This window comes from Tachypleus tridentatus, chromosome 13 (assembly GCF_004210375.1).
Source record: "Tachypleus tridentatus isolate NWPU-2018 chromosome 13, ASM421037v1, whole genome shotgun sequence".
NCBI classification, from domain to species: domain Eukaryota; kingdom Metazoa; phylum Arthropoda; class Merostomata; order Xiphosura; family Limulidae; genus Tachypleus; species Tachypleus tridentatus.
The window spans coordinates 219,161,685-219,186,472 of NC_134837.1; the positions used below are offsets into that span (position 1 = coordinate 219,161,685).

The 24,788-nt window shown below is 32.7% G+C and overlaps 1 protein-coding gene across 1 annotated transcript in view; it reads left to right on the forward strand.

Moving 5' to 3' along the window:
* LOC143238769 (CCR4-NOT transcription complex subunit 1-like) overlaps positions 1 to 24,788 on the forward strand; it is a 91,887-nt gene that overhangs the window by 42,980 nt on the left and 24,119 nt on the right. The window contains 14 exon segments of the mRNA XM_076479292.1: positions 759 to 869; positions 2,455 to 2,533; positions 3,760 to 3,954; positions 4,661 to 4,801; positions 5,248 to 5,427; positions 5,806 to 5,922; positions 6,812 to 6,922; positions 8,535 to 8,669; positions 20,174 to 20,488; positions 21,252 to 21,392; positions 21,776 to 21,931; positions 22,787 to 22,927; positions 23,175 to 23,279; positions 24,427 to 24,546. Coding sequence (XP_076335407.1) covers positions 759 to 869; positions 2,455 to 2,533; positions 3,760 to 3,954; positions 4,661 to 4,801; positions 5,248 to 5,427; positions 5,806 to 5,922; positions 6,812 to 6,922; positions 8,535 to 8,669; positions 20,174 to 20,488; positions 21,252 to 21,392; positions 21,776 to 21,931; positions 22,787 to 22,927; positions 23,175 to 23,279; positions 24,427 to 24,546 — 2,047 coding nt within the window.

Here is a 24,788-nt window from a genome sequence, read left to right on the forward strand (position 1 = left end):
TTTACATTTATGTAGTATCAGCTAAAGCTCTGCTTTTACTAAAGGAACATGAGAAATGTTAATGTTTTGATACTTTTGATGTTTCTAATCTGAATTGTAGATGAACTAAAATAGGCATAAAATGTCAGTCCTTTATAAAATGTAGTTTTTCATTAAGAATATGTAGAACATCCATTCTGAAGATAAATGGTTTTGTTGGGATGAGCCAAAGAAAATATTTTAATAATTGCTTCTAAACTAGAGAATTTATTAAAAATCAATGATTTGTACTTCTTCACAATCCTACGAAGTGAAGTTATGTCATTTTTACACTACATTATTTGAATTATGTTGAATGTTAGTGTTGAGTAATGTTGTACACATGATATTTGTGAGATCTACTTTAATTCCACAATACAAACTGATTCAAATACTTGTTCTCTACACTTCTCGTAGTTTATATTTTATTCTACAAATTAAAGTAATATACTAACGTTTTACCAACACTTTGACATTAATCTGCCACTATACCATTATACTTGATGACTTATGTTGCAGTGTTCTGTGTATTCTGGCTAATGTTTTGTAGGGCAATGGCTGTATTGTAACATGAGATATATTTACAATGGATATTAAATTATGTAAGAAGAAAATTAAAGATTAGCTTGCATCAGCCCAGCTTGATAAAAATGGGTGCCAAATAAATACTTAAAATGAATTGTGAAAAACGAAAGTTTTTATTTCTTTAGTTTCAAGTGTTGTTTTCTCTTTTCTTGAAGTCTTATGTTCTCTGGCTTGATGTTACATTGCATATTTGAGGCACTTAAACATCCCTGTGGAAGCAAGATGTATTACTTTGGAATAACAGCTCTTGAAAGATGTAAAAGAAGGTTTGTATTGATTTAGAGTTATAGATTTTTTTCCTAATATATACCAATTGATACTTGGTACCTTTTTAATAATCATATTTTTACTTATATTTTGGCACTTATGATTTGTTTCAAAATAAACATCAGTCGTTAGACTTTCATTATTTCCAGTGTTGGAATTTGGATTAGTTTTCACTGCTACGAAATCTCAACAAAATGGAGTTTAAAATTTTTTGTATTGTATTTTTCAAGGAAATTAATCTATACTCAATTTACCAAGAATTCCTCAAAGCATTTTAAAACCTAGTTCTTTACATATTATTGAAGTAGTACTAATTTGTTATGTAGGTGTGGTTTTAAGAATTACATTTTTAAAATAGTAAATTTTAAAAAGCTGTTATATTCATTGATAGTTTAAACCCAAAAAAACATGTGGATCTAGTGTTAATAATTGACTTTGTATTAACATTTTTAGTGTATATCATAATTTTGAATTAGTGCTCTTTCTCTCCTATTTTAATCTTGTATGATGAAAGACGAATATTGAAGCATAACTCTAATTCTGTTTTAGCACTACTAACATATGGATGTTAAGTTCAGATGCTTGATGGCCAAGAGTTATTTCACTCTCCATTATGATAATTTATGGTCCTGATCAACTTGATGTAAGAATAAACTGTTTTTAACAGAAACCTTTTACATTGCATGTCTTTTCAAAATAGATTGTAAAAAAAACTTAGTTTTGTATTGTCATCTACGTTTACAATTGAACATTGTTAAAATGTTTAACAGATTAGTTTATAGTAGCTGTTATCATAGTATAAAATTCACTACTGACAGGAACTTGTTGGTAATAAACAATAAGTGTAGTTTATGTCCAATTTATATTTACATACAATTTTATATCCCATCATTTATTATACGTAAAATAAGCTTTTGAATACTTTAGCATCACATTAAACCTGTCTTTTTGAATAAGCATATTTTTCTTTTTTTCATTGGTTTTTAAGTATAAGTTTGTATATTTATAAATTAACAAAAATATTTTTCATGTTTGAAACATTATCCAATATTTTGTGAAAGGAAATCTGTAAATGCATTTATTCTTCAAACTGGCTCATTTAAAATTAGCATCTTGGCTGTATTTATAATGCTGGAAAAGCACAGGCTCATGACGTCTTGATAGAAATGAAATAAAAACCCTATAACCAAAGCACTTGTGTACCTTTCAAAAGCACTCTGTTTGTAGGGTTTTTATTTCGCATTAGGCTGTAAATAATGGTTGACGTGTAGAATTTTAACTGTTTTATATACACACATATACCTGGTCAAAATGATTAAAACAATTTAAAAACAGTTTCCATTATGTAAAGCTTTGCATTGGATAGTGCAAATAGTCCACTGAGGGAAATTAAACTTTGTTTTTAGCATTGTTAAAAGTTACTACTGGCCCACCATGTGACAGGCATTTTGACAAGAGGAGGTTTTGGTTATTACATGAACTTCTAGATTTATAAAACGTTAACATCTTTATTTCTAGGGGTAATTATACATTAATCTATATTTCCTACTATATCTATTAAATTACTTTCCCTTTTTTTCCAAGGTTAAAAGAATTTCCCCAATACTGTTGGCATCTTTCATCTATTACTCACTTTCCAGAGTTTCCTACTCATCTGATCGAGGTATTTTGAAAACGAAGAATTATAAAATTTTGAAAACTACAGTCTATTGTAAAATGTATGACATGAAGACAATTTTTACTCAGCATTTAACCACATTGAAATTAACTAGCATGTTGTAAGTTGTACATAAAATTGATTCTAAAATTATTTATATATGAATATTATTTATTAAACTGAAATCCACATTTAATATTCAGGACTCCTGAATATTGACAACTGATTTATCTGTAATCATAACAGTTACTATAACAAGCAAGACATAAATGTGGATTCTTAGCACTTTTGTTAGTAAAAATATTTTAGTTTAAATATTACACATGCAATTTTAGGGTAGAATAGTGTTCCTAAATGTTAAATAAGTTTGAAATTTGTGTTAACAGAGGATTAAATTAAACTCTCAGATTATATACTATTTGCTTCGCACCTTTGCGTACAGACGTTCAGACTTGGTTATAAATGTGATCTGTCTTTCTTCCCTAATTATATAAGGTGCTGTTTGAAAAATAATTTGATTTCTGTGGATGTGCTGTTTTTAATATATCAGCTGTATTCCATTATGCACTTAGCTAAGTTATTTTTGTAAATATTAAAAATACAAAACTACAAATTAAATGCATTAATACTCAGCAGCACCTTTTTACAAACAACACAAATGAACTTGTTTCCATGTATGAAATGATGATTTTGGACTTTCTAAGAAAATTTTGTAATTTTGTTTTTGTTTTTTTTCAGTACAGTTCTTTATCTCTATAAGATTAACTAAACCGATAGCTACTTTCTTAGTACTCAAATACATGTTAAAAGAATATGTTTAGAGAAATCTTTCCATGTAATTATTTTCCTGAAATTAGGATTTTAACTTTTTACAAAACCAAACTTTAAGGCTTGAACTTATGTTAAACTATGATGCAAAACAAATTACCAGATTAAATTTGAAACTTCAGATTACTTTGTGATGTGCTAATAATACACTGTAAGCATGAAATAAAAAAGGATGAATTTTGGTTTTTCAGTTTAATGTTTGTATGGAAATGGTCAAAAAAGGTGCTTTTTTGTACCATTATTACTTTGTTCATTGACTTAAAATTCAATGTTTCATCTTTTTCTAACTTTTATTGTAATTATTGTGTTCTGCTTTTATAACTATTACTTCCCTGTTCATTGTAGTTGCACATGAAAGTTGAACGTAATTACTTTACCACAGTTAATGGTTATACATTTTCTAGTATATTCAGTATGGAGCTTGCTCTCAGGAACCACCAAATTATCCCCAGATTGTGCCTTTACCACAGAGTATGGTTGTAAGATCAGGTGCTGGTCCTTTAGTTCCTGCATCAATTTGTACTGATTCTATTACGTATGCCTCTTCAACTACCATAACTACTTTGGTTAAAAAAACCTCAACTATTGTAACTGGAAGGGTATAGTATCTATTGAAAATCCTTTCTTTTCTGTACATTCTTTGAATTGCTTTAATATAATGTTTAAAATTTTGTTCACTGAGAATCCAGCTTGGTGATGTATGAAGCAGCTTTTTTGAGTAGGAAGAACTGATTTTACTGACCTAAACACTTGAACTATAGTGAATTATTTATCTTCAGAATTTTACTACATTAAAAAAAAAGCTCAAGTAACAAACAATATGTAACATGCACAGGTGCATGAAGTTACTAACATAATTTTTTATTATTATTACTTTAACATTGTTAATAAATTACCTCAGTAACTTTCTCCATTTGTACTTGTATTATTTCAATGTTATGGTAACATAATCCATATTAGGTAGTAATTTTTAATATTTTTAGTTGGTAAAACAAATGATAGCAAAAACGGATTTTAAGTATGAAGAATTTAAGTTTTTATATGCAGATGTAGTGATAATGGAAATAATAATGCTAAGCACTGAAATTAAGTGCCATACTTTACTTCTAATAAATGAAACTTTGGATGGTGTTTCATCCTGAATCAGCCAACAAGGAAACTATCATACTACAGTAATAGTAAAGCAAGGTACTGCACAGAATGGTGAAGAGAAGCAAGTCATATATTTTGTGCATAATTTTATTTAGTTATGTGAACATGAATATTTTTTGTTGTTGATTTCAGTTTTGGCTTTAATTACTTTAGCCATCAATTGCAAATACCAGTAACATTGACATATTGCTGGTAACAACTGAGAAAGGAAAGACGATTCTTCCTCCTGATTTGGTTCAACAGAAAGTGGAATTTATCATTAACAACCTTTCACAACTAAACCTGGCACAAAAGGTGAGAATTTAGTTTTCTTTGATTGATAGAGATTGTCTAAATTAATTTCTTGCACAAAATTAGAAAGTTTCAAAGAATATCAGCAGTCAGATACAATCCTTCCTTATTTATTTTGACAGTTTCAAATACTGAAGTGGACATGTGTGCTAAAGTTCAGCAGAATAAAAATTAACAATTTGTATGCATATATGAAGATATTGGAGCTAGAAAACTAAAATATAATTAATTGAGCAGTAAGTTGTAATTAAAGCTAGCAGTAAACCACCATTATGCATTATATTCTTTATCATAAAGTTGCAAATTGCTATTTTGGCTGTTAATTTTATGAAATGTTGTTGTTTTGAAAACATTAATAAGCCTTTAAATTTACGAAACATAATTTGACTGTGAGGAAATTATTATAAGCTACTGTTAAGATGCTGAATGAAAACTCTCTACCATTTCAGGTAGAAGAATTTAAAGAATTAGTGAAGGAAGAATACAGGCCTTGGGCTGCCCGGTACATGGTGATGAAGAGAGTATCTGTTGAGCACAATTTTCATTCATTGTACTCCAGATTTCTAGATGAACTACGTCTACCAGATCTTAGAAAATTGATAGTTCATGAAACCTTACGCAACATCAAGGTAAATTATTTAATGTAAACAAACATATAAAATTCTGTTTGTGCAATTTACAGAATTTAGTGTTTCATTTAATTAAATACCAATGAGAATAGGAAATATTATCCAGTCAAGTTTTAAAGAAGTTGTATATTATATTAATATAGTACTCTAATTATTTATTTTTCAACATACTTAAATTACATCATTAGATTTTTCTTTTATTCTTCTTTACTGAAAAGTGAAATAAAATTTGGCCAAACTACATCGTAAATTTACTGAAAGAATCTTTGTATACTTTAGAATAATGTTTCATTTGTAAATTTTATGTGCAAAAGTTAGGTTATTAAACTAATTATTTTAAAAAGTTCAAAGAAACTATTAAATGTTATTCATCTTCAGGTTCTTCTACGAAGCGAAAAGGATATTGAAAACTTTTCAGATCGCTCTTTGTTGAAGAACTTAGGCCATTGGTTAGGAATGTTAACTTTGGCAAAAAATAAGCCAATTTTGCAAATAGTAAGTTTTAATTTTTTTTGTTCAGTTAAGAAATTTATTTATATTGCATGATAGTTAACTTTGGCATCATGCCATGGTAAATGCTGCTTTTCAAAAACTAAACTTTTATCAATTCTGTTCTCAACTCTGTCCAGTTTTTCTTTATTTGAATTGCAGGTACATGAAGCATGACTTATGATAATCACTTAATTTTAACTTGAATTCTATTTTACAGTTTATAATGAAATAAAACAACACTACATGACATTGCCATTTTAGTATTCCTCAATGCAAGATGCATGTAACTACTGACTCAAAACTCAAGTTACACCGTTAATAGTAATAATGCCACAGCACCAAATTGATATAGGGTACTAGCTTATTTTGTTGAAAGACATTTTGTTCAAAATGAAGACCTTGGAATAGAAGCTTGAATATTAATTCTTTATATGGGCAGCTGCAGACCATTAGTTTTTAAACCTAGTATGTTTGTTCCAGTGAAATAATGTGATATACTTGCATGATTTGATATGTCTAGGAAGGCTTCTAATGTAATATAAAATCTTATTTTCTTCTATTACAAATTTAATTTCTAAAGTTAATAAAGTTGGTTGAGTTTGAAAATGTTTGAAGCTGCTAATTTACAAAATTCAGTGTTTTTAGAATATTTAGTTAGAATTTAGTAACAAATGTACAATGGTCATACATTTGGAAATTTTTCACCTGTTCACTAGTTTATCCAGACTAAGTTTAAATAAACATTGTCTTAAATACTAATTAATTTTGCTTCAGTATTTCACTTTTTTTGAAAATCATGGAAGTTAAATATTTCATTTCAGTTTGATTTCTGAAATTAAATCAAATTGTCCAAGTTACAAAAATATCTATATATAATTTTTCTTGTGTTTAGGACATTGACTTAAAATCACTTCTCGTTGAAGCTTACCATAAAGGAATAAAGGAATTGTTTTATATAGTTCCTTTTGTTGCTAAAATTTTAGAGTCCTGTGCTAAAAGTCGAGTAAGTATGGTTACATAGATGCAGAATCATATTTTATTTGTCGTTTTTTTTCTTTCATAGTACTGATTATCAATACATTGTAGCACTGATGTAAAGCACCTTCATGGTTAAACTGAAAATTTGAATATTTATTCCTACGTTAAAGTTTTTACATCCTTTAATATTTTAGAAATAATTATTTTTAAAAATGTGGGAATATACTGGAGCCCTTCTACTTCTTAACTTTAAATAACTTCATAAGTATTGTTGAGGTAAAGAGTGAAAGTAATGAAATAATTTGTAATGATTACGAACAAATGTAAAAATTTCAATTAAGAATGCTATGCTGCCAAACAGAACCAGAACATGTAAACACTGTTCTGATAATAAAGCTTACAAAAATGTGTATAGTAAGAAACTGAACCCACATTTGTACTTTTGTTTAATGTTTACATGTGTTTAGTACAACAGAGAATAATTATTGCGTGTAATAAATCACGTTAATTGAAGTAGCTTGATTCAGTAGTTCTAATTTAGCAGCAAAATAAAGTTCAAGATTAATTTTTTATTCTAATTAAAATAATAATAAAAGCTAAAAAAATGTGTAAAACTACTTTAAATTAATTCCTTTTCAGTGTTTATAATCAGTTAATTACAGAAAATTAAACATTTGTTAACAATCCCAGACTTACAAAATAATGCTACAAATGGGGTTTGGGTCATTTTTCCCCTATTTTGAGTCTCAGCTTGTGAACTGTTACTTTCAAGCTGTACAAAAAATATCGCACATCAAGAGTTAAGTATTGGAATGAGTGAAGTTTACACCAAATAAAAGTGATAAGTTGAACCTTCATTTATAGAATTGAGATGGTAAAACTCCGACTCAAATCATTCATAGAAGTACTTATCCATTTAAAATCTATTCTTCATAAAATTTAGTAGGTGAACTAAGTGCAATTATTCAAAGTTTGTTTAGTCATTTCATTGCAACCATGTTTTCAACAGACAGAGGAAAACGTTTTGTATATTATTTTGATAACAGATTGACCTCTGATTTGATAAGTTTATGGTGAAATATAAATCTGACATTGTGAAATACACCAGTTTAAAAATAAAACTTGATCACCATAAGTGAGTTTCAAGGGTTCATGTTTTGAGGTTGTAAGCTATTATTAATTAGTTACAATTTCCCATCTCTTAACAATTGTAAATGCTTAAATTTATGTAAAATGAGTGGAAAGTCAGAAATGACATGTAATGTCGCTAAACAATAAAGTACACAAAGACAAAGATAGTTCTAAATGCAACATTGGAGTGCCAAACATATTAGATGCATTTTCCACAGACTAGTAATAAGGAATTGAGTCTTACCTTATTCTCAGTGGACATAACTCATTGTGCTGTGCAGCTTTTTGTGTGAGGTATAACGAAAATAATGCATAGTAGTATCTTAGATGTAATTAATTAGTAGAATTTGTCATTGTATATTTCTGTGTACATTACAGCAATTGTAAATATAATACCTGTGAGAAATGATTTCACTTTTTTGTCAAAATTTCACTTATGAACTATACTAACAATTATACAAACTTGTCTGTAAAGTGACTTCCAATTAATCATACTCTAATTTTAGATCTTCAAACCACCCAACCCCTGGACAATAGGAATCATAAGTGTTTTAGCAGAGTTACACCAAGAACCAGACTTAAAGATAACACTCAAGTTTGAGATTGAAGTCCTATGTAAGAATCTTTCATTGGATATAAACGTAAGTGATTGCTTCAAGTTTTTCTCACACTGTCAGTGATATTCCATTATGTAATATTATAAAACTGTTTGTGTATCTGTCTGTCTTTTGGTCATGTACTTATGCCACAGCAACTGTTTACATAATTTAAGTAGTTAAGCTTTCTGTCAATTAGGAGCAAGTTATTTATTATATTTGGACTGGAATATACAAAAAATTGATATTTATGAAAACAAAATGTCATCACATTTTGTTATAATTCATCAGTTTACTCTATATTCAATAAAAACCTAACTTTTTTTTTTATTTAACACTAAATGTAAATCTGTCCACTGATAATTTTAATCAGTGTTGAGAAAATTATGCCACGTGTTAACATTTAAAACCTAATATTCAGTAAATTATTCTCATACTGGCAAGTTGACAGAGACGTCTACACCTTTTTAAAAGAGGCAATCTAGGAAAAAAATGTTCCTCACATAATGACTTCTAATATATAGAAAGCCAGTCTGATTTGCTTACAATGCTCACCAACTATGGTTTTTATACCATGTTACTTAGCAATAAAAGTTTACCCTAATATTGTTGTTAAGAGGCTGTGTAGAAAGTATAAATATATAAGCCATGAAATTTAAAAAAATTTGTTTTACTAACTCAGAGGCTCTTAATTAAAGAGGTTTTGTTTTATTATGTTTAAAATCAGAGAACAATTTTGAGAGAAAGCTACCTTTATAAACATCACATGTGTAAAGAAGCAGTTAACATACATAGGCTATACTTTTATGCTAAAATGGGTTTTATAATACACACAGTGAGATAGTTATATAGAATATATCAACCTAATGACCCAAGCTAAGCTGTATACATTGGTTTATAACGAGAACTTTTGTTCATTTTATTATTATAACAAGTTCTGAAAATTTCAAGTGATGATTTCTTTAATCATCATTTCATGTTACTTCCTGTAAGCCTTTGTGCAAGGCTTTCACTTAATTTCTTATTACCTTGTTGAAGTACAGAAGTTAGTAAAGATAGAAGATAATATTGTGACACTTTTAAAGCCAACATAAATGTTTTCATACAGAGGTTAAAACAGTCTCATCCACTTTAAATACATGCATGAAAATGTTGTCTTATGATTCAGTTTTTATGAATTATACTAAAAGTAATAAGATAATACCTACAAAATTACTAATTTATTCTGTTAGTAGTTTTTGTATTGTTTTCACTATAACTGCAATAAATTACCTAAAAGTTTCAAATGTTTGTTCTAGATCTTAACCTCAACAAATAAGCTCTAATTTCTCTGGATATTTGAAATAAACAAAAACAAATGAGGTAAAAATTAATGGAATGCACTGTTTGTCACAGATAAGTGTATAAGGAAAAATAAGTAAAATATAAAGTATCAAAGCCAGTGTTTGGATAAAAGGAACCGAATGCAAAAGACAGTTATAACTTGTAGATCTAAATGGTGTTAATCCTTTGAACTTTTGTGGATCTGCATTATTATCAACAGGGTTAGTGGTTTATGTTGCCTTTCCCATGATCGACAATTCAAAATTAGGATAGACAGCACATATTCTCAATAGCTTTGCCATAAATGTTTGTGACTGGCTTTTGTAACATGTTTAGGCCAAATATGATGTACAAAAAATCTTTTATTTATCTTTATCGTTTTAATTATTTTAACTTTGTTCAATAATTTTTGATTATAAAACATACTTTTAGATGCAAATAATACCTTAAATCTTTGTTCAACAAGATCCCTTACTTCTACATGCATACATAGCTATTCTTATTTAGTGCTGTCTAGTATATGTACAATTGTTTTGCTATCACAAGCTTTGCACTTCTACACACTTCTTGATCCATATGATTTATCTGATTCTTGTATGTAAATTATCTGAAACTCCCACCAGTAGCAGTGCCACACATCCACATAACTTTAGTGATTCCTGTATGCTATTCTACCTAACCATCATTTCTTGTTTGGTAGTACTCGTGTTCAAGCATTTAGTTTGTCTTCTCTAAGTTTCTATTCTCATATTTTCTCTTAATCCATTTTATTCCAAACCCAGTTTTCCAGTTTAATCTCACTCTATCAACATTCCTAAGGATATGCCTTCCTTTTAAATTACACCTCTTCTTGGTCCCCTCGGTGTGGATTCCTGTACGTGGTGAGGGGACCTCCCAGGGAAGGTTCTGTTCTATCTGGTTACCTTTTCTGGGATCTAAACATCTACCCACGTGTTTGCCGTGCGTGGCGACCCGTGAAGGGGAGGAGAGGATCCTGGTGGTTGACGGGTCCAACCCTAACACACCACTTTGGCCTCGAATTCCTGTAGACGTGCGGCCTTTGGGTGGCCCCCCTTGGGTCAATCGGCTGGTCCACTTGGACTAGAGTCAACCAAGTACCAGTGTTGGAAGTTCTCAACGGGTGTTGTGGACATTGTGCCTGATGCTGGTGTTTGGGTATAGTGCTCACGAAACCCTGGCGTTGCTGCATTGTCCTTGCGTGACTTTGTAGTGCGTCCCCTTGTAGGGCTCCATGGTGAGTGGGGTCAGTGGGTACCGAAATTTTTTTTTTCCTATGGATCCTCTAAAAAATTTAAATAAAATTGTAAAAAAAACAGTCAATGGGTAAGCGATCACGTCTTGAATACTCAGAACAGCAATCTTCAACATCAGTAACACACGTACCTCATTTTCTTGTATTACATTCCCTTTCGGAAAAACCTTTAGGGCAAATGTCCCCTTTTTTTATTCAAAAGGGACTAGAGGGAATTGCTGGCTCTCCAAAGTCACTAAAGAAACTTCGATCTGGTGACATATTGGTTGAAACATCCACATCCCAACACAGTGAACTTCTCTTGCATTCAAAGGCAATTGAGGATATACCTATTGAGGTTACACCCCATGCTACCTTGAATTCTTCACGAGGAGTTATTGTTGAAAGGGATTTGAAGAACGTTCCCGAGTCAGAGATTCTCGCTGGTCTCTCCACTCAAGGAGTTTTTGCAGTGAGGCGCATCTCCACTCGCAAAGATGGAGTTACACTGCCAACAAATACCCTCGTTTTAACATTTACTTCACCACGTGCACCTGCCACCATCAAAGCAGGTTATCTCATTTGCAGGGTTCGGCCATACATACCAAACCCTCTGAGTGGCCGAATCTCTGACATTAGAAACATCGAAAAGACATCTTGTCGTGGTTCCCTGACATGTGCTCGTTGTGGAGGCAAGGACCACGATGCCTATGACTGTGACATGAACTCACATTGCGTAAACTGCAATGGTTCTCACCCCTCTTACTTTCATTCTTGCCCAAAGTGGTTGGAGGAAAAAAGAGGTGCAGCGTTTTAAAACGACACATAACATTAGTTATCCTGAGGCTCGGAAATTGCTGTCCAAAACTCCATCTCGGACATATGCTGCTGCACTTCATTCCACAACTACAGTGGGAGTGCAGACAGATCTCTCTGTGCCTCCAAGAGAATCGTTTTCAAAACAAATGAAAAGCCTTTTGACCTCCGTGGTTAAAAAGGTTGGTGAATCGACTTCCACACCCATCTCTGTTCCTCCCATACCTTTCAACAAACCTCAAGATCCACGTCCTTCAGTTTCAAATACAGGCATTTCTTTTGATACATCTTTTTCTCCCACCACAAGAGGCAAAACAATCATTTGTTGGCATCCTCAGTAACTGGAATCCCCTTCCAATAACAAAGACCTGCCCAATCAACCCAGGGCAGGATACATGGAGGTTGATAGACCTCCTCCAACTAAGGACAGTAAGGAAAAAAGATGTGGTCATAAACAGAAGGGTTCTTCAGCCACTTCGCCTACCAATCATTAAAAATGGCTACCTTGATACAATGGAGCTGTCGAGGTTTACGTTCTAATCTGGATGATATCAAAACGCTGATTGCTTCCTACCATCCTGTTTGTCTTTCTTTACAAGAAACATTTCTCAAAACTGCTGATACTGTCTCCATTCGGCAGTTTTCTCTGTACAGAAATGACAGGTTGTGTGATGGTCGAGTACATGGAGGGGTGGCACTGTTGTTGATCAACACGTGCCCACCCTGTCTTTGTCACTCAACACACCCTTGGAGGCTGTAGCCATCCGTGTTTCCTTGGGTCATATATCACTGTTTGTTCTCTGTACCTGTCCCTGGAGAGACATATGATCAATCAGATCTTGATGCTCTCGTTGAACAATTGCCATCTCCATTTCTAATCCTAGGGGATTTTAATGGACATCATCCCCTCTGGGGAAGTGCTATTATTGATGGGAGGGGCCGATCTGTAGAGCGGATGCTCTCTGATCACAATCTTTCTCTTTTCAATACTGGTTCTTCCACTTACTTTCATGCACCTAGTCGGTCCTTTACCGCTATTGATCTCTCAGTTTGCTCCCCTTCATTATTCTCCCATTTTTCATGGAGGGTTGACAGTAATCCAATAGGCAGTGATCATTTTCCGATCCTTTTGAGAGAGACTGGCCGTGGTCGATGCCACCCTACCCGCGTGCCCCGGTGGAAACTGGATCAGGCAGACTGGTCCACTTTGACTGCTCTCGCAGAACTTGATCCTGCCATCGTAAATCAGCCATCAATAGACGACTGTATAGCAGTGGTAACTGACTGTATTACACATGCAGCTGCCCAGTGTATTCCTAAAACTTCGACACGTTTTCCACGATATCCTCGTCCGTGGTGGAATCCTGCTTGCCACTTAGCACGGAAGGCTCAAAAGCGGACCTGGGATACTTTTCGTAGATATCCCACACTTTGAAACCGGGTTGCTTTCCAACGGGCCTGTGTCCATGCTAGGTGGGTAAGATGTCAAAGCCAGAAGGAATCTTGGATTAAGTTCACAACCAGCATATCTTCTACCACCAGTTCCAAGATCATATTGGACAGTATTCGAAAGGTTAATGGGCACTACAATTCTGTCCCCCTCTCGATGTTACTCTCTGATGGTCAGGAGGTGACTGATGTTCGGAACATCGCTAACACTCTAGGTGAAAGCTTTTGCCGGGTATCTAGCACTTCTGCTTGTTCCTCCATCTTCCTGGCTATCAAGACTCGGGCAGAGCGATCACCTCTTTCCTTTCGAACTGACTGTTTCTTTGACTATAATTGTCCCTTTACCCTGGTGGAATTAAAATGGCCCTTCATTGATCTGCCAGTACGTCTGTTGGACCTGATGATATTCATTATGACATGCTGCACCATCTAACTCCTGCTTCTCTTGATGTCTTTCTGATTGTTTTCAACCGGATCTGGCAGGAGAATGTTTTTCCTGATGCCTGGCACCAGGCTATTATTTTACCTTTCCTTAAGCCAGGGAAAGATCCCAAGATTCCTTCAAACTACCGTCCAATTGCTTTGACGAGCTGTCTCTGTAAGACATTAGAAAGGATGGTTAATGCTCGTCTTGTTTGGTTCCTTGAATCAAACAACCTCCTCTCGCCCACCCAGTGTGGGTTCCGTCGACAGCACTCCACCACAGACCACCTAATTCGTCTTGAAACATCTATCAGAGAAGCCTTTCTCAACCGCCAACATCTTGTATCAATATTCTTTGACATAGAGAAGGCTTACGACACAACATGGAGGTATGGCGTTTTGCGAGACCTCCATACATATGGGTTACGTGGCCATCTACCCATGTTTATTAAAAAAATTTTAATGGATAGGAGATTCCAAGTTCGTGTGGGTTCGACACTTTCCCGTTCTTTTGTACAGGAACTTGGAGTCCCTCAAGGCTGTGTATTGAGTGTTACACTCTTCAGTATAAAGATAAATGCCATCACTGAACAACTCCCTCTCATTGTTGCGAATGGGCTGTATGTCGACGACTTTCACATCTCATGTCAGTCGTCAAACATGAGATGTATTGAGCGGCACCTACAAACTGCCCTCATTTGTGTACGGAAGTGGACTCTGGCGAACGGCTTTAATTTCTCTCTCTCCAAAACTGTATGCATGCACTTTTGCCGTCGACGGGGTATTCACCCTGATCCTGAACTTCATATCGGTGAAGTTTTGCTGCCAGTGGTCCAGGAGACCAAGTTCTTGGGGCTTATCTTTGATCGTAAACTGACCTTTATACCACACTTAAAGCAGCTTCGGGTCAAATGCACAAGAGCACTGAACATCCTCCGTGTTCTCTCTTCTACCAGTTGGGGGCAGATCGCTGTTCAATGTTAAAGGAATATCGTGCTCTTATTAGATCGAAACTCGATTATGGATCAATGGTCTATGATTCTGCCAGACCCTTGGCCTTAAAGATGCTGGACCCCATTCATCACCAAGAACTTCGACTCTGAACTGGAGAGGTACGGAAAGCCCCAGTGCAAAGTATATACATTGAATCTCATGAACCTTCTCTACATCTTCGCCGTTTGGATGAATTGGGTCTGTCCTTGGATAACATTGCAGATTCCATAGGTTGGACCATCCCACCATGGCTTATTACAGCCCCCAAATGTGACCTTTCTTTCAGTCACCTAAAAAAGGCAGATACTCCAGATTGGAAGTACTGTCTTTTATTCAATGAATATCTTTCAATCATTAAGTTCCCATTTATACAGATGGTTCCAAATCAGGTAATTCAGTGGGCTCTGCTATGGTTTGCTATGGGTCAGTAGTTGCATGCAGAATCCCTTCTACAGCTTCTGTGTTCACTGCTGAACTGTATGCCATATCTCTTGCCCTGGATCATATTGCAGCTGAGCAGTACTCCAACTGCATTATTTATACTGATTCGCTTAGTTCTATACTTGCCTTGGAATTGCTACACGTTAGCTCACATCCTATTCTCGCTGATATTCGAAACCGACTGGCCCATTTCTCATTAGCAGCTACTTCAATCCAGTTTTTCTGGATACCAGGCCATGTTGGTATTCGCAGAAATGAGCTTGCAGACATGGCAGCTAAATATGTCTCCTTCAGCACCATCACTCCTATGCCTATTCCGTACATGGACTATGGTGTTGTCTTCAAGGCTCGGCTCCGTGCCAGCTGGCAGTCCACTTGGAGTGAGCAACGTGACAACAAACTTTTTCAAATCAAACCCAAAATTGTACTTTGGCCATCTAGCTTCCGTAAAGTTCGGAAGGAGGAAGTTGTTCTCACTAGGCTACTCATTGGTCACAGTTTTTTAACTCATCATTTTCTTTTATCTGGAACTGATGCACCAATGTGTAGTTTGTGTAACACTCAAATCACTATCAGCCACGTTTTACTTTCTTGCCATCGTTACAATTCTCAATGACGGCAATATTTTAAACATATATTTTCCCAGGGTCAGTCTGTAACATTGGACAGAGTTATTGGTGGTGGTGACTCTGTCCACCTTGATACTGTTTTTAATTTTTTAATGGCCATTAATCTTTTTAATCTCATTTAAGTGTTGCATATTTATTCATTACACCTTTTTAATTGTGGTTCCTTTTTTACAGTTTAATCTCTCTCCTTCAATTTGACATTGGACAATAGCCAGAACATTAAATAACTCGACACCAGGACTGGAAAGGCCAACTTCAGGTGGCTAACGCTACTGTTTGAACTATCTGTTTGAACTACTCGTTAGTCGTCCTGGCGAGTTGTTATTATACTTTTACTGCATATTATTTCTCACTTTTACTACTTTACTTTTTAGTACTCGCCATATTGACTCATAACCCGAAACCAGGACTGGTAAGGCCAACTTCAGGTGACTAACGCTAGTGTTTGAACTATCCGTTTGAACTACTTGTTAGTTGTCCTGGCGAGTTGTTATTATACTTTTGCTGCATATCATTTCACACTTTTACTACTTTACTTTTTAGTACTGGCCATATTGACTCATAACCCGAAACCAGGACTGGAAAGACCAACTTCAGGTGACTGACGGTGGTTTTTATACTTACCTGTTAGTCTTCCTGGCGGGTTATGATCATTACCATTTTGCTAGAGTAAATATTTTACAACTTTGAAGACTGGATGTCACCATTGGTTTTTACGCCATTTTCTGTTTTAATTGCTGTTTTGTTTTTACCTTCATTTACTTTTACAAATTTTACTCCATTTACTTGACTTTATCTTTTTACTGGACATTTGGCTACTCATTGTTACAATTTTGCTATGTATCTTTTAAAACTTCTATTCTTTTACATTTTGATACTGGTTGCTATGACACATAACCCGGAACCAGGACTGGAAAGACCAACTTCAGGTGACTGACAGTAGTTCTTGAACTTACCTGTTAGTCTTCCTGGTGGGTTATGATCATTACCTTTTTGCTAGAGTAAATACCTTACAACTTCTTATACTCTGCCTTCTATCTTAACATTGTAGACTAGGTGTCAACATTGGTTTTATACCTTTTTGTTTTACCTTCATTTCCATTTATGTCTATTACTACATTTATTTATTTTTTTTTTTTACATTTTTACCGAATGTCTGGTGCAGATAGCCTCGCTGCTTTGTGCCATAAAACACTAAATCAATCAATCAATCAATCTTTTCTTGGTCATTCTACCAATACTTAGGTTTTGTCTAGAATATTTTTCTTTCCCTCCATGTTGGGCTTTTGCCATCTTCAGTTCTTTCCTTCACACATGGCTTCTTCACTTGTGGGATCTTATGGGTTAGGACACTGTTTTGTACTGTTTACTTATCAACTTCTAACAGTGGCTTATGACCAGCTCTTTCTATCCACTGGTTCATTTTTTTTTTTTTTTTGGCTTCTCCCATGCATTTAACATCATGTGGAATATCTGTAATGCTAATTTTCGTGTAATTTTTTTTTTCATTCTGAGTTATTGCCATTTTTATGGATGTTCTATGAAATATCAAACACCTTCCCATCCTTTACCTGTCCCACCTACTGGTTTCTACATTTGTCATCTGTGACTTGATTAGCTCCACCTCAATCACTTTTGGAGGATTTTTACATATTAATGGCATGGAAGTTAATATCTGTAAAAGGATAATCACACTAAGAAAAGAAATTAATTTTATTGTTTCTTAACAAAAGTACAAAAACTGTAGAAGAGGGAAGAAAATTGACATTAAACAAATATGCATTCTCATTCATATTGATTTTTTTTTTCTTCGGGTGTGAAATTTACATCTTTCAGTCTCGATGTGTTGTTCTTCTATGTATTGTCTGTAGAATCACATTTTAATGACCAGCATTAATCAGTTATGTTGATGTTCAACCTTCCCTGATACCTTGATGTCTTGAAGAAACTTTTTCACTTTGTTCTTTGCTTATGGTACCAAGATTTTCAGTGAAATTGTCAATATGCAAGTGAAAGAATCAAATTTGTAAGCTCACTATAATTGAGCATGTTACTGACAATATTTCTGTAATTTGAGTTGTTTTCTAAAAATGTCTAACATTTTTATAGACAATCCATGCTCTTTATTCTCGTTGTCCTTTCAAACTGTACATCAAAGTCAAATTCCTAATCTGAACCACAACAACAAAAAATTCCTTCAAGTTTTACTTCTGAAAGAACTGGAAATTGACAAACAGACAGATGTGTGTGTGTGTGTGTGTATATATTTTGGATTACCATATCAATACTGCAGAATTCCATTATAACTTGTGCAGCTCAGTTACGAAATTTGATCTAAAATAATAAAATTTCAAGTAGACCAGAGACATACCTTACCTTCTTGAAATATTTTCAAATAATGAGATGGTATCCTAACACACGAAAATGGTTGAAAGCCACAAGTGGGACATATATATAAGTATACATAAGAAATTTCCTACGAAAATCAAAAGAGGGAAGTGTAACCACTGTTTGGCTCAGTACATGAGGGAGTTCTTGTTTTATATCTTGTTACTATCAATCATCGCAGTTGCTCATTTGTAGAAGTATACAGACTTTGTATTTTTACATTACAAACATGTACCTGGAACCAGTGCTGCATTCAACATATTGTATGACACACAAGAATCAGTGTTTAGGATTGTTTGTACAATATTTACTTTTAAGAAACTGAATAATGTATAACACTAAAATATGAATTATAATATTCTCTTTGATACTAAACTTACTGACATAAATTTGTAAAATAATACTTCAATAAAATTTTGAATGTAAAGTCAACAAACATGATATATAGGTTTTGACCCATGATCTGTAGCATTAGGGTTAATTGTATGGAGGTGGTTTTCTGCTGGTGTATTTGATATGTTTTCTAGGCGAACACTTAATCTCAAAACAAGATACTCTGTTTAGACAATAATCCTACATTTATATAATATTTCAAGTATGTTTATCTTTAATTTTACTTTCTATCTTAAATAGCTTATCAGATAATTTAGAAGAACAAGTTTGTAGAATTAAAGTCCAATCTACTATTTCATTTGCCATTTGTTATAACCTAATATTGGTTTTCAGGAATTGCACCCCTCATTAGTCTTTGACTTGCTCTTGTTCAGGGTTACTGATGAGGGTTAAATTCCACAAAACTGAGGTAATTTAAGGATAAACAGTATATTTGATTGATAGATTGAGCTTTATATTTCAGTATTCTTTAGATCTTTTTGGTTAGAAATTGTAATAGTTTTGAAAAGGATGGGTAAAAACTTTTAGGTTATACCTATTTGTTAAGAAAATCTCTACAGAACAATTAAATATTCAAGTTTTACTTTTTACTTTGAGTTAAGATGCTTATAACTTTTATAACATTAAAGAAATCAAGTGTTGAAAATTTGAAAATAGTTATTACTTCTAATTAAGCATGAAGCACAGTACTCTTTAAAAGTATTATCAATAATGTATAATTATCTAACAAATTACCACTTTGTAAATTTAAAAGAATAGTTACTGAAGTTGTTGAAGTAACTAGACTAATTGTTGTAATTCATTATTATTGTAATTAATTTTGTTCTTTGTACAGAAAGTATCGTTTTGTTTCCTCATACTGTTTTAAACTTTTTTGTGCCTAAAATATTACCAACTATATTTCTTGTCTAGTGTGACTTTATTTACATCATATTAAAATGTAAGTTGTGTTTCATTTAACTGTGTGATTTGTTGCCATTTTTAAATATTAACTGCTATAGAAAAAGTAATACATGAGCAAAAACTAACTTTTGTCTGTAATAACTTGAGTGGTAATGTGAAATTTAAACTTTCAAAGTGTAAGAGGTTATCTCATTTGCTTCAAAGAAACTTGCACTGTGAAAGCATGAGCTTTCTATTGTTTTATTTTAAAAAAGAACTAATTTCTCACAATGTTGTTCTTGTGACACATTATTTTCCTGTTTCTATCCATTCTTGTGTATATCAAACTTTATTACTCTTTAAATATTGTATACTGAATGTTGAACCTTGAAGTTTTAAGAGTTCCATATTTCTTTGTTAATAAAAACATTTGTAGTAACAGATTATAATTACATTTTGTTAAAATTATTCTTTGTTTTTAAAGGAGCAAATATTTGTCCCAAATAACTGTGAATAGAATTCTCGTTATTTTATTTTTTTATAACTCTGTTTTTGCTTAGAATCTTAAAGAAAGCCTGAGCAATATTCTAAAGGACACTTGCAGGCTAGGACAGATTGAGCATCAGTTATCACCTCTTCCAAAAATGTTAACTACAACACTGCATACCAAAAGCAAACCTTCATCTCTTGAAGGTGCTAATGCACCCAAACTGACTCATGAGGAGATTTGTGCTGCAATTCAAGCAAGAGTGAGTGCTCGTGAAAGACCTACAGCTTCTGCATCCTCTAGACTCGCACAACCACACTTTACTGACTTTGATATTAATGCCCTCTCTATGTCAGACATCTCTCATCACATTCAGATAAATAATCAGGTATAAACCAGATTGTTTTCATCTCTTGAAAGGAGTTTGCTAGTTGTTTAATTTTTACATATTTACAGATTGAGATATATACACAGACGTATATCTTGGTTAGTTTTCAAACTATCCTTTTTTTTTCCAAGCATGTACAAGTGTGTGTTCCACTACTGCAGGTGCTCTTTCAGTATACTTAGCCCTAATGTTGTCCTTCATTTGTTCCTTATGTTATTACAAGAGAACATTTATTTACTAAGTAATTTCCATGAAAAGAAAAGTAAAAGTAAATGGTTGGTTATATTTCAGCTGTTTTTCTAACCCTTTTCTTATTAATCAGCTCTTTTCTCAAAACGTAATATTGAAATAAGTTGTGTACAGGTAGAACATGGTAGGTTCTCTCTTGTTGTAACTACATGCTGATATATTCAACAAATGGAAACTTTCATACACAAGTAATTCTTTAGCATTTTAGAGAGAACTGTTTTTAAAAAAAATTCATTCTTATTTCCCCGTTTTTTCTTATTTTTGATGTTTCCTATCATTTCTCAATATACAATTGTAATTGAGATGGCAAGAGTGCAATGAAAGTGTTAATCCCCATACCAGCCATTCTGAGATACTAAGGTGAAATATTTTAATAGTTAAATTAATGTAAATTTTTGTCATATAGAATGGAAACTTGGATTAAAGACTTGTAGCAAAAAAAGTATCAGAAAATAATTTATTGAAATGTATATAGATATATACAGTATAATAAAGTCATTAATCTTTGTTTCAGTTACCTTTATTACAGAGTTATCCCCACTTGAAACAAGTTGTCAAATCTGTTATTGAACAATCTGTTGAAGAATGGATTGTACCAGTGGAAGATCATTTTATGAACATTGTCATTGGTGCATGTGAAAACCTTGTTAAGAAGGTAAACGTTTTTTGTCTCCGTTTTAATTTAACAACTACTTGAATGTCCTAAACCTCAGAACTATTATCACTTTTATACTCCTGAACTTGATCTGTATTATTAGTATTTTCTATTGCTATACTGATCACCAGGTAATTCAGCATGCTGAGGTTGTGAATTTGAGTTCATTCACTTAATGTGCTCACACTTTCAACTATTGGAGCATTATAACATGATGATCAATCTCAAAAGTTGCAATTGAAATGCTACATAGCTGCATTCCCTTTCATCTATCACTTCTATATTACAGATTAGTTGTGCAGATAGGCCTCTAGTAGCTTTTGACAAAATTCAACAACAAACAATATAGTTATAGTTTTAATTAAGAGAAACTCTTGTTTCAGGACTTTGCTCTTGATCCAGAAGAAACCAGAATGTGTTCTGCTGCTCATCTCATGATTCGTAGTTTAACAGCAGGGTTGATAATGGTAACATGCCAAGAAATACTTAACAGTGCTCTTACATCCAATCTTAAATCCTCATTTCTGACAGCACTTGGAGTAAGTTGATTTTATAGTAACTTGTATATTTACTTCTTTTGACAACTAGAATTTTTTGTAATTATTTTATGGCAAATATTTGATTTTTGAGTTCAGATAATTTTGGAACTTTGGTTTACTAAGAAAATTAATAAAAGCAACGTAATTGATTAAATGTGGTGGTATTCAATATGACATCAGAGCTAAAATCGAAATAACTATTGTTTTAACTTTTAAAAATAATAAGTTTTCATAGTTCTCCTTGCTTAAATAAAAACTTAAGTACTTTAAATATTGTAATTCATAATTAATATTGTTGGTAATGTAATAGTTGTATATGCAAAGAATGTTTGCTAAACCTTTTTTGACATTGTCTGCTTTGTTGAACATATGTAACGTTGATTAATTGTCCTTCAGTTTGTTAATAAAAAAAAAATTTTCTCGTTACATATTTTTAAACATGAATATATGTTATGAATGTTTAATTTAAAAAGCCACCAATCTATGATAAAGGTATTGTATTAATTTTACTGAAAAAAGAATTTCATCAAATCAATAATTCTTGCATTGAAATCATACCATCTCCCATAAACCACCACCAGTAAATTCACATCCTTCTCTATGAACTTTGACATTCTTGTTACTCATTTCTAAGGCAAATAAGTTTAACAACTGACAATGAATACAAACATTTTTGTGACCCAAAAGTACATTGAACTATCTTACTTTTCAGTGAACTAAATGAATAGGTCTGGTGCAGTTAGGCGATCTAGATGCTCAACTCATAATTTGTGGGCTGCAGGTTCAAATCTCATCACTGACCATGCTTGCACCCCATCCTCTACTAAACCATTTTTTGGTTTTGTTTTTTGACAGGGAGCAACACAGAATCAGAAGGAACTTGTAGAACATTCTGCCATTGTTGTTGCTCAGGAGAATTCTCAACTGGCTTGTTGTTTCATACAGAAAGTTGTTATGGAGAAAGCTGTTCTGGAGATAGACAAAAGATTAACTACTGTAAATAAAGATTCTTTCTCTTGATCTGTATACTGTATTTACTTTCTTGTTCAACTTCTCCTGGATAATGACTCGTTTGTGTGACAAGAAACAGGCTTGTAAACTTGTTTGTACTACTAGTATATTTCTTAATTTGGAATGTAGAAGTTAAATTTTCTCCAGCACTTTTTATGTAGATAAAAATATCACGTGCATTTACTTTTCATTTTTGTGATTGCATAATTTAGTATAACTTCTTTTTATACAGGAATATGACTTACGGAAGCTTGCAAAGGCTGAAGAACGATACTACTGTGATCCAATAGTGCTGGAGTATCAGGCTGAAAGAATGCCAGAACAACTCAGGCTAAAGGTATGAAACTACTTAATTTTCTCATTGAATTAGGAGATATGAAAAGTCTGCTAAAAATATTGGTTAAATAAAGTAAGGAAGCTATTTCAAGTTAAATTCTTCCATATTATCTGGAAAATTGGTTCTCAACTACCAGCCCCAAAGGAATTTCAACTGGTTCTCAAGATGTAAGAAACGTGTAGTTTGAAATAAAAACTACTGAAATGTATTGTTTTACACTTTAGTTTCAAAGTAGTTTAAAATGTCCATGAAAGGCTGACATTCACTGATCTAAAATATTAGAAACTAGCTACTATTTCACAATTGTTTATTTTTTCTTTATAAGAGTTGGCAGTAAATACTATAAGTAATTTGTGTAGATTTGCATAAATTTTAAAATTAGTTACAATGAAACATTTAATATTGTTTTTTGTTCTTCAGCTGTGATCATTAATCTTCTTCCAAAGGAACAAAAAATAATCCAAAAACATTTATCCCAATACTGATGATTTCCCTACCATATCTTCAGTATCTACTGTGGGGAAATATGAAGGTGGCCCACATTTTTATTAAACTTAAAGTATTTGTCCGTTAATTTAAACCTTTAACTTTACATTTATTGTTGGAAACCGTTGCATATGTCAAAAGATAGATATTATCAAAATAATAATAATAATACCACATGAATACAAATAAAATGCAGATAAACAACTGATCATTCACACTTGTTTCATCCATTACAGTTAAGCATATCAGACATGTTAGGGCACTTGTTTTGATTAATTTGTAAATGTTCTCAGTAAAATGTTATTACAATTTTAACTTGCAAAATTCTGTAACTGCTCACGAAATGAAAATTTAGAGTGGTTACAGCATGAATATTTGTAAGTCATTGTACTTCCATTAACATTTTGACTTCCACTATAAACTTGATATTTCTGATAAGACATGTATGTACTCTTTTTCTTCCATATTTAAATATTATTGAGTAGAAAATCACATCCATGAATGTCTTTTTATGTGAGAAAAGTAATTTAATATTGTTCAGTAAAATATTCTATATATGTAAAAAGGTCGTATCACCACGGATTATTGCATAATTCGAAAAAGAAAAATACTACTTTTATAAGTAGAAATCTTTCCCATAAAAGTAATTGTATTCTTTTAGGCAGGAGGAGTTACATCGAAAGAGATGGCTGTTTATGAAGAATTTGCTCACTGTATTACTGATTTCCTTTCTATCCATAAAAAGGATTTACCTTCTACGTGTATATCCAGTCCACCTCAAGTATGTGTGCATAATTAATCTGTAAAAATAGGTTTAAAACTCTAGCAACTTAAATCTCAATATTTATCATTTTATTATAGTAATTAAAAGCACATGATAAGGCAAAAGAAACCTCTATTTGTATCTTAAATCTTTTGAAATGTTATTTTTAGTAAATATTGGACACTGTAATTTATTTTCGAGAAAGACAAATCTTAAAACCTCGTCAACTAAAGTGAGACAGCTAGGTGTAGAAAAAAAAA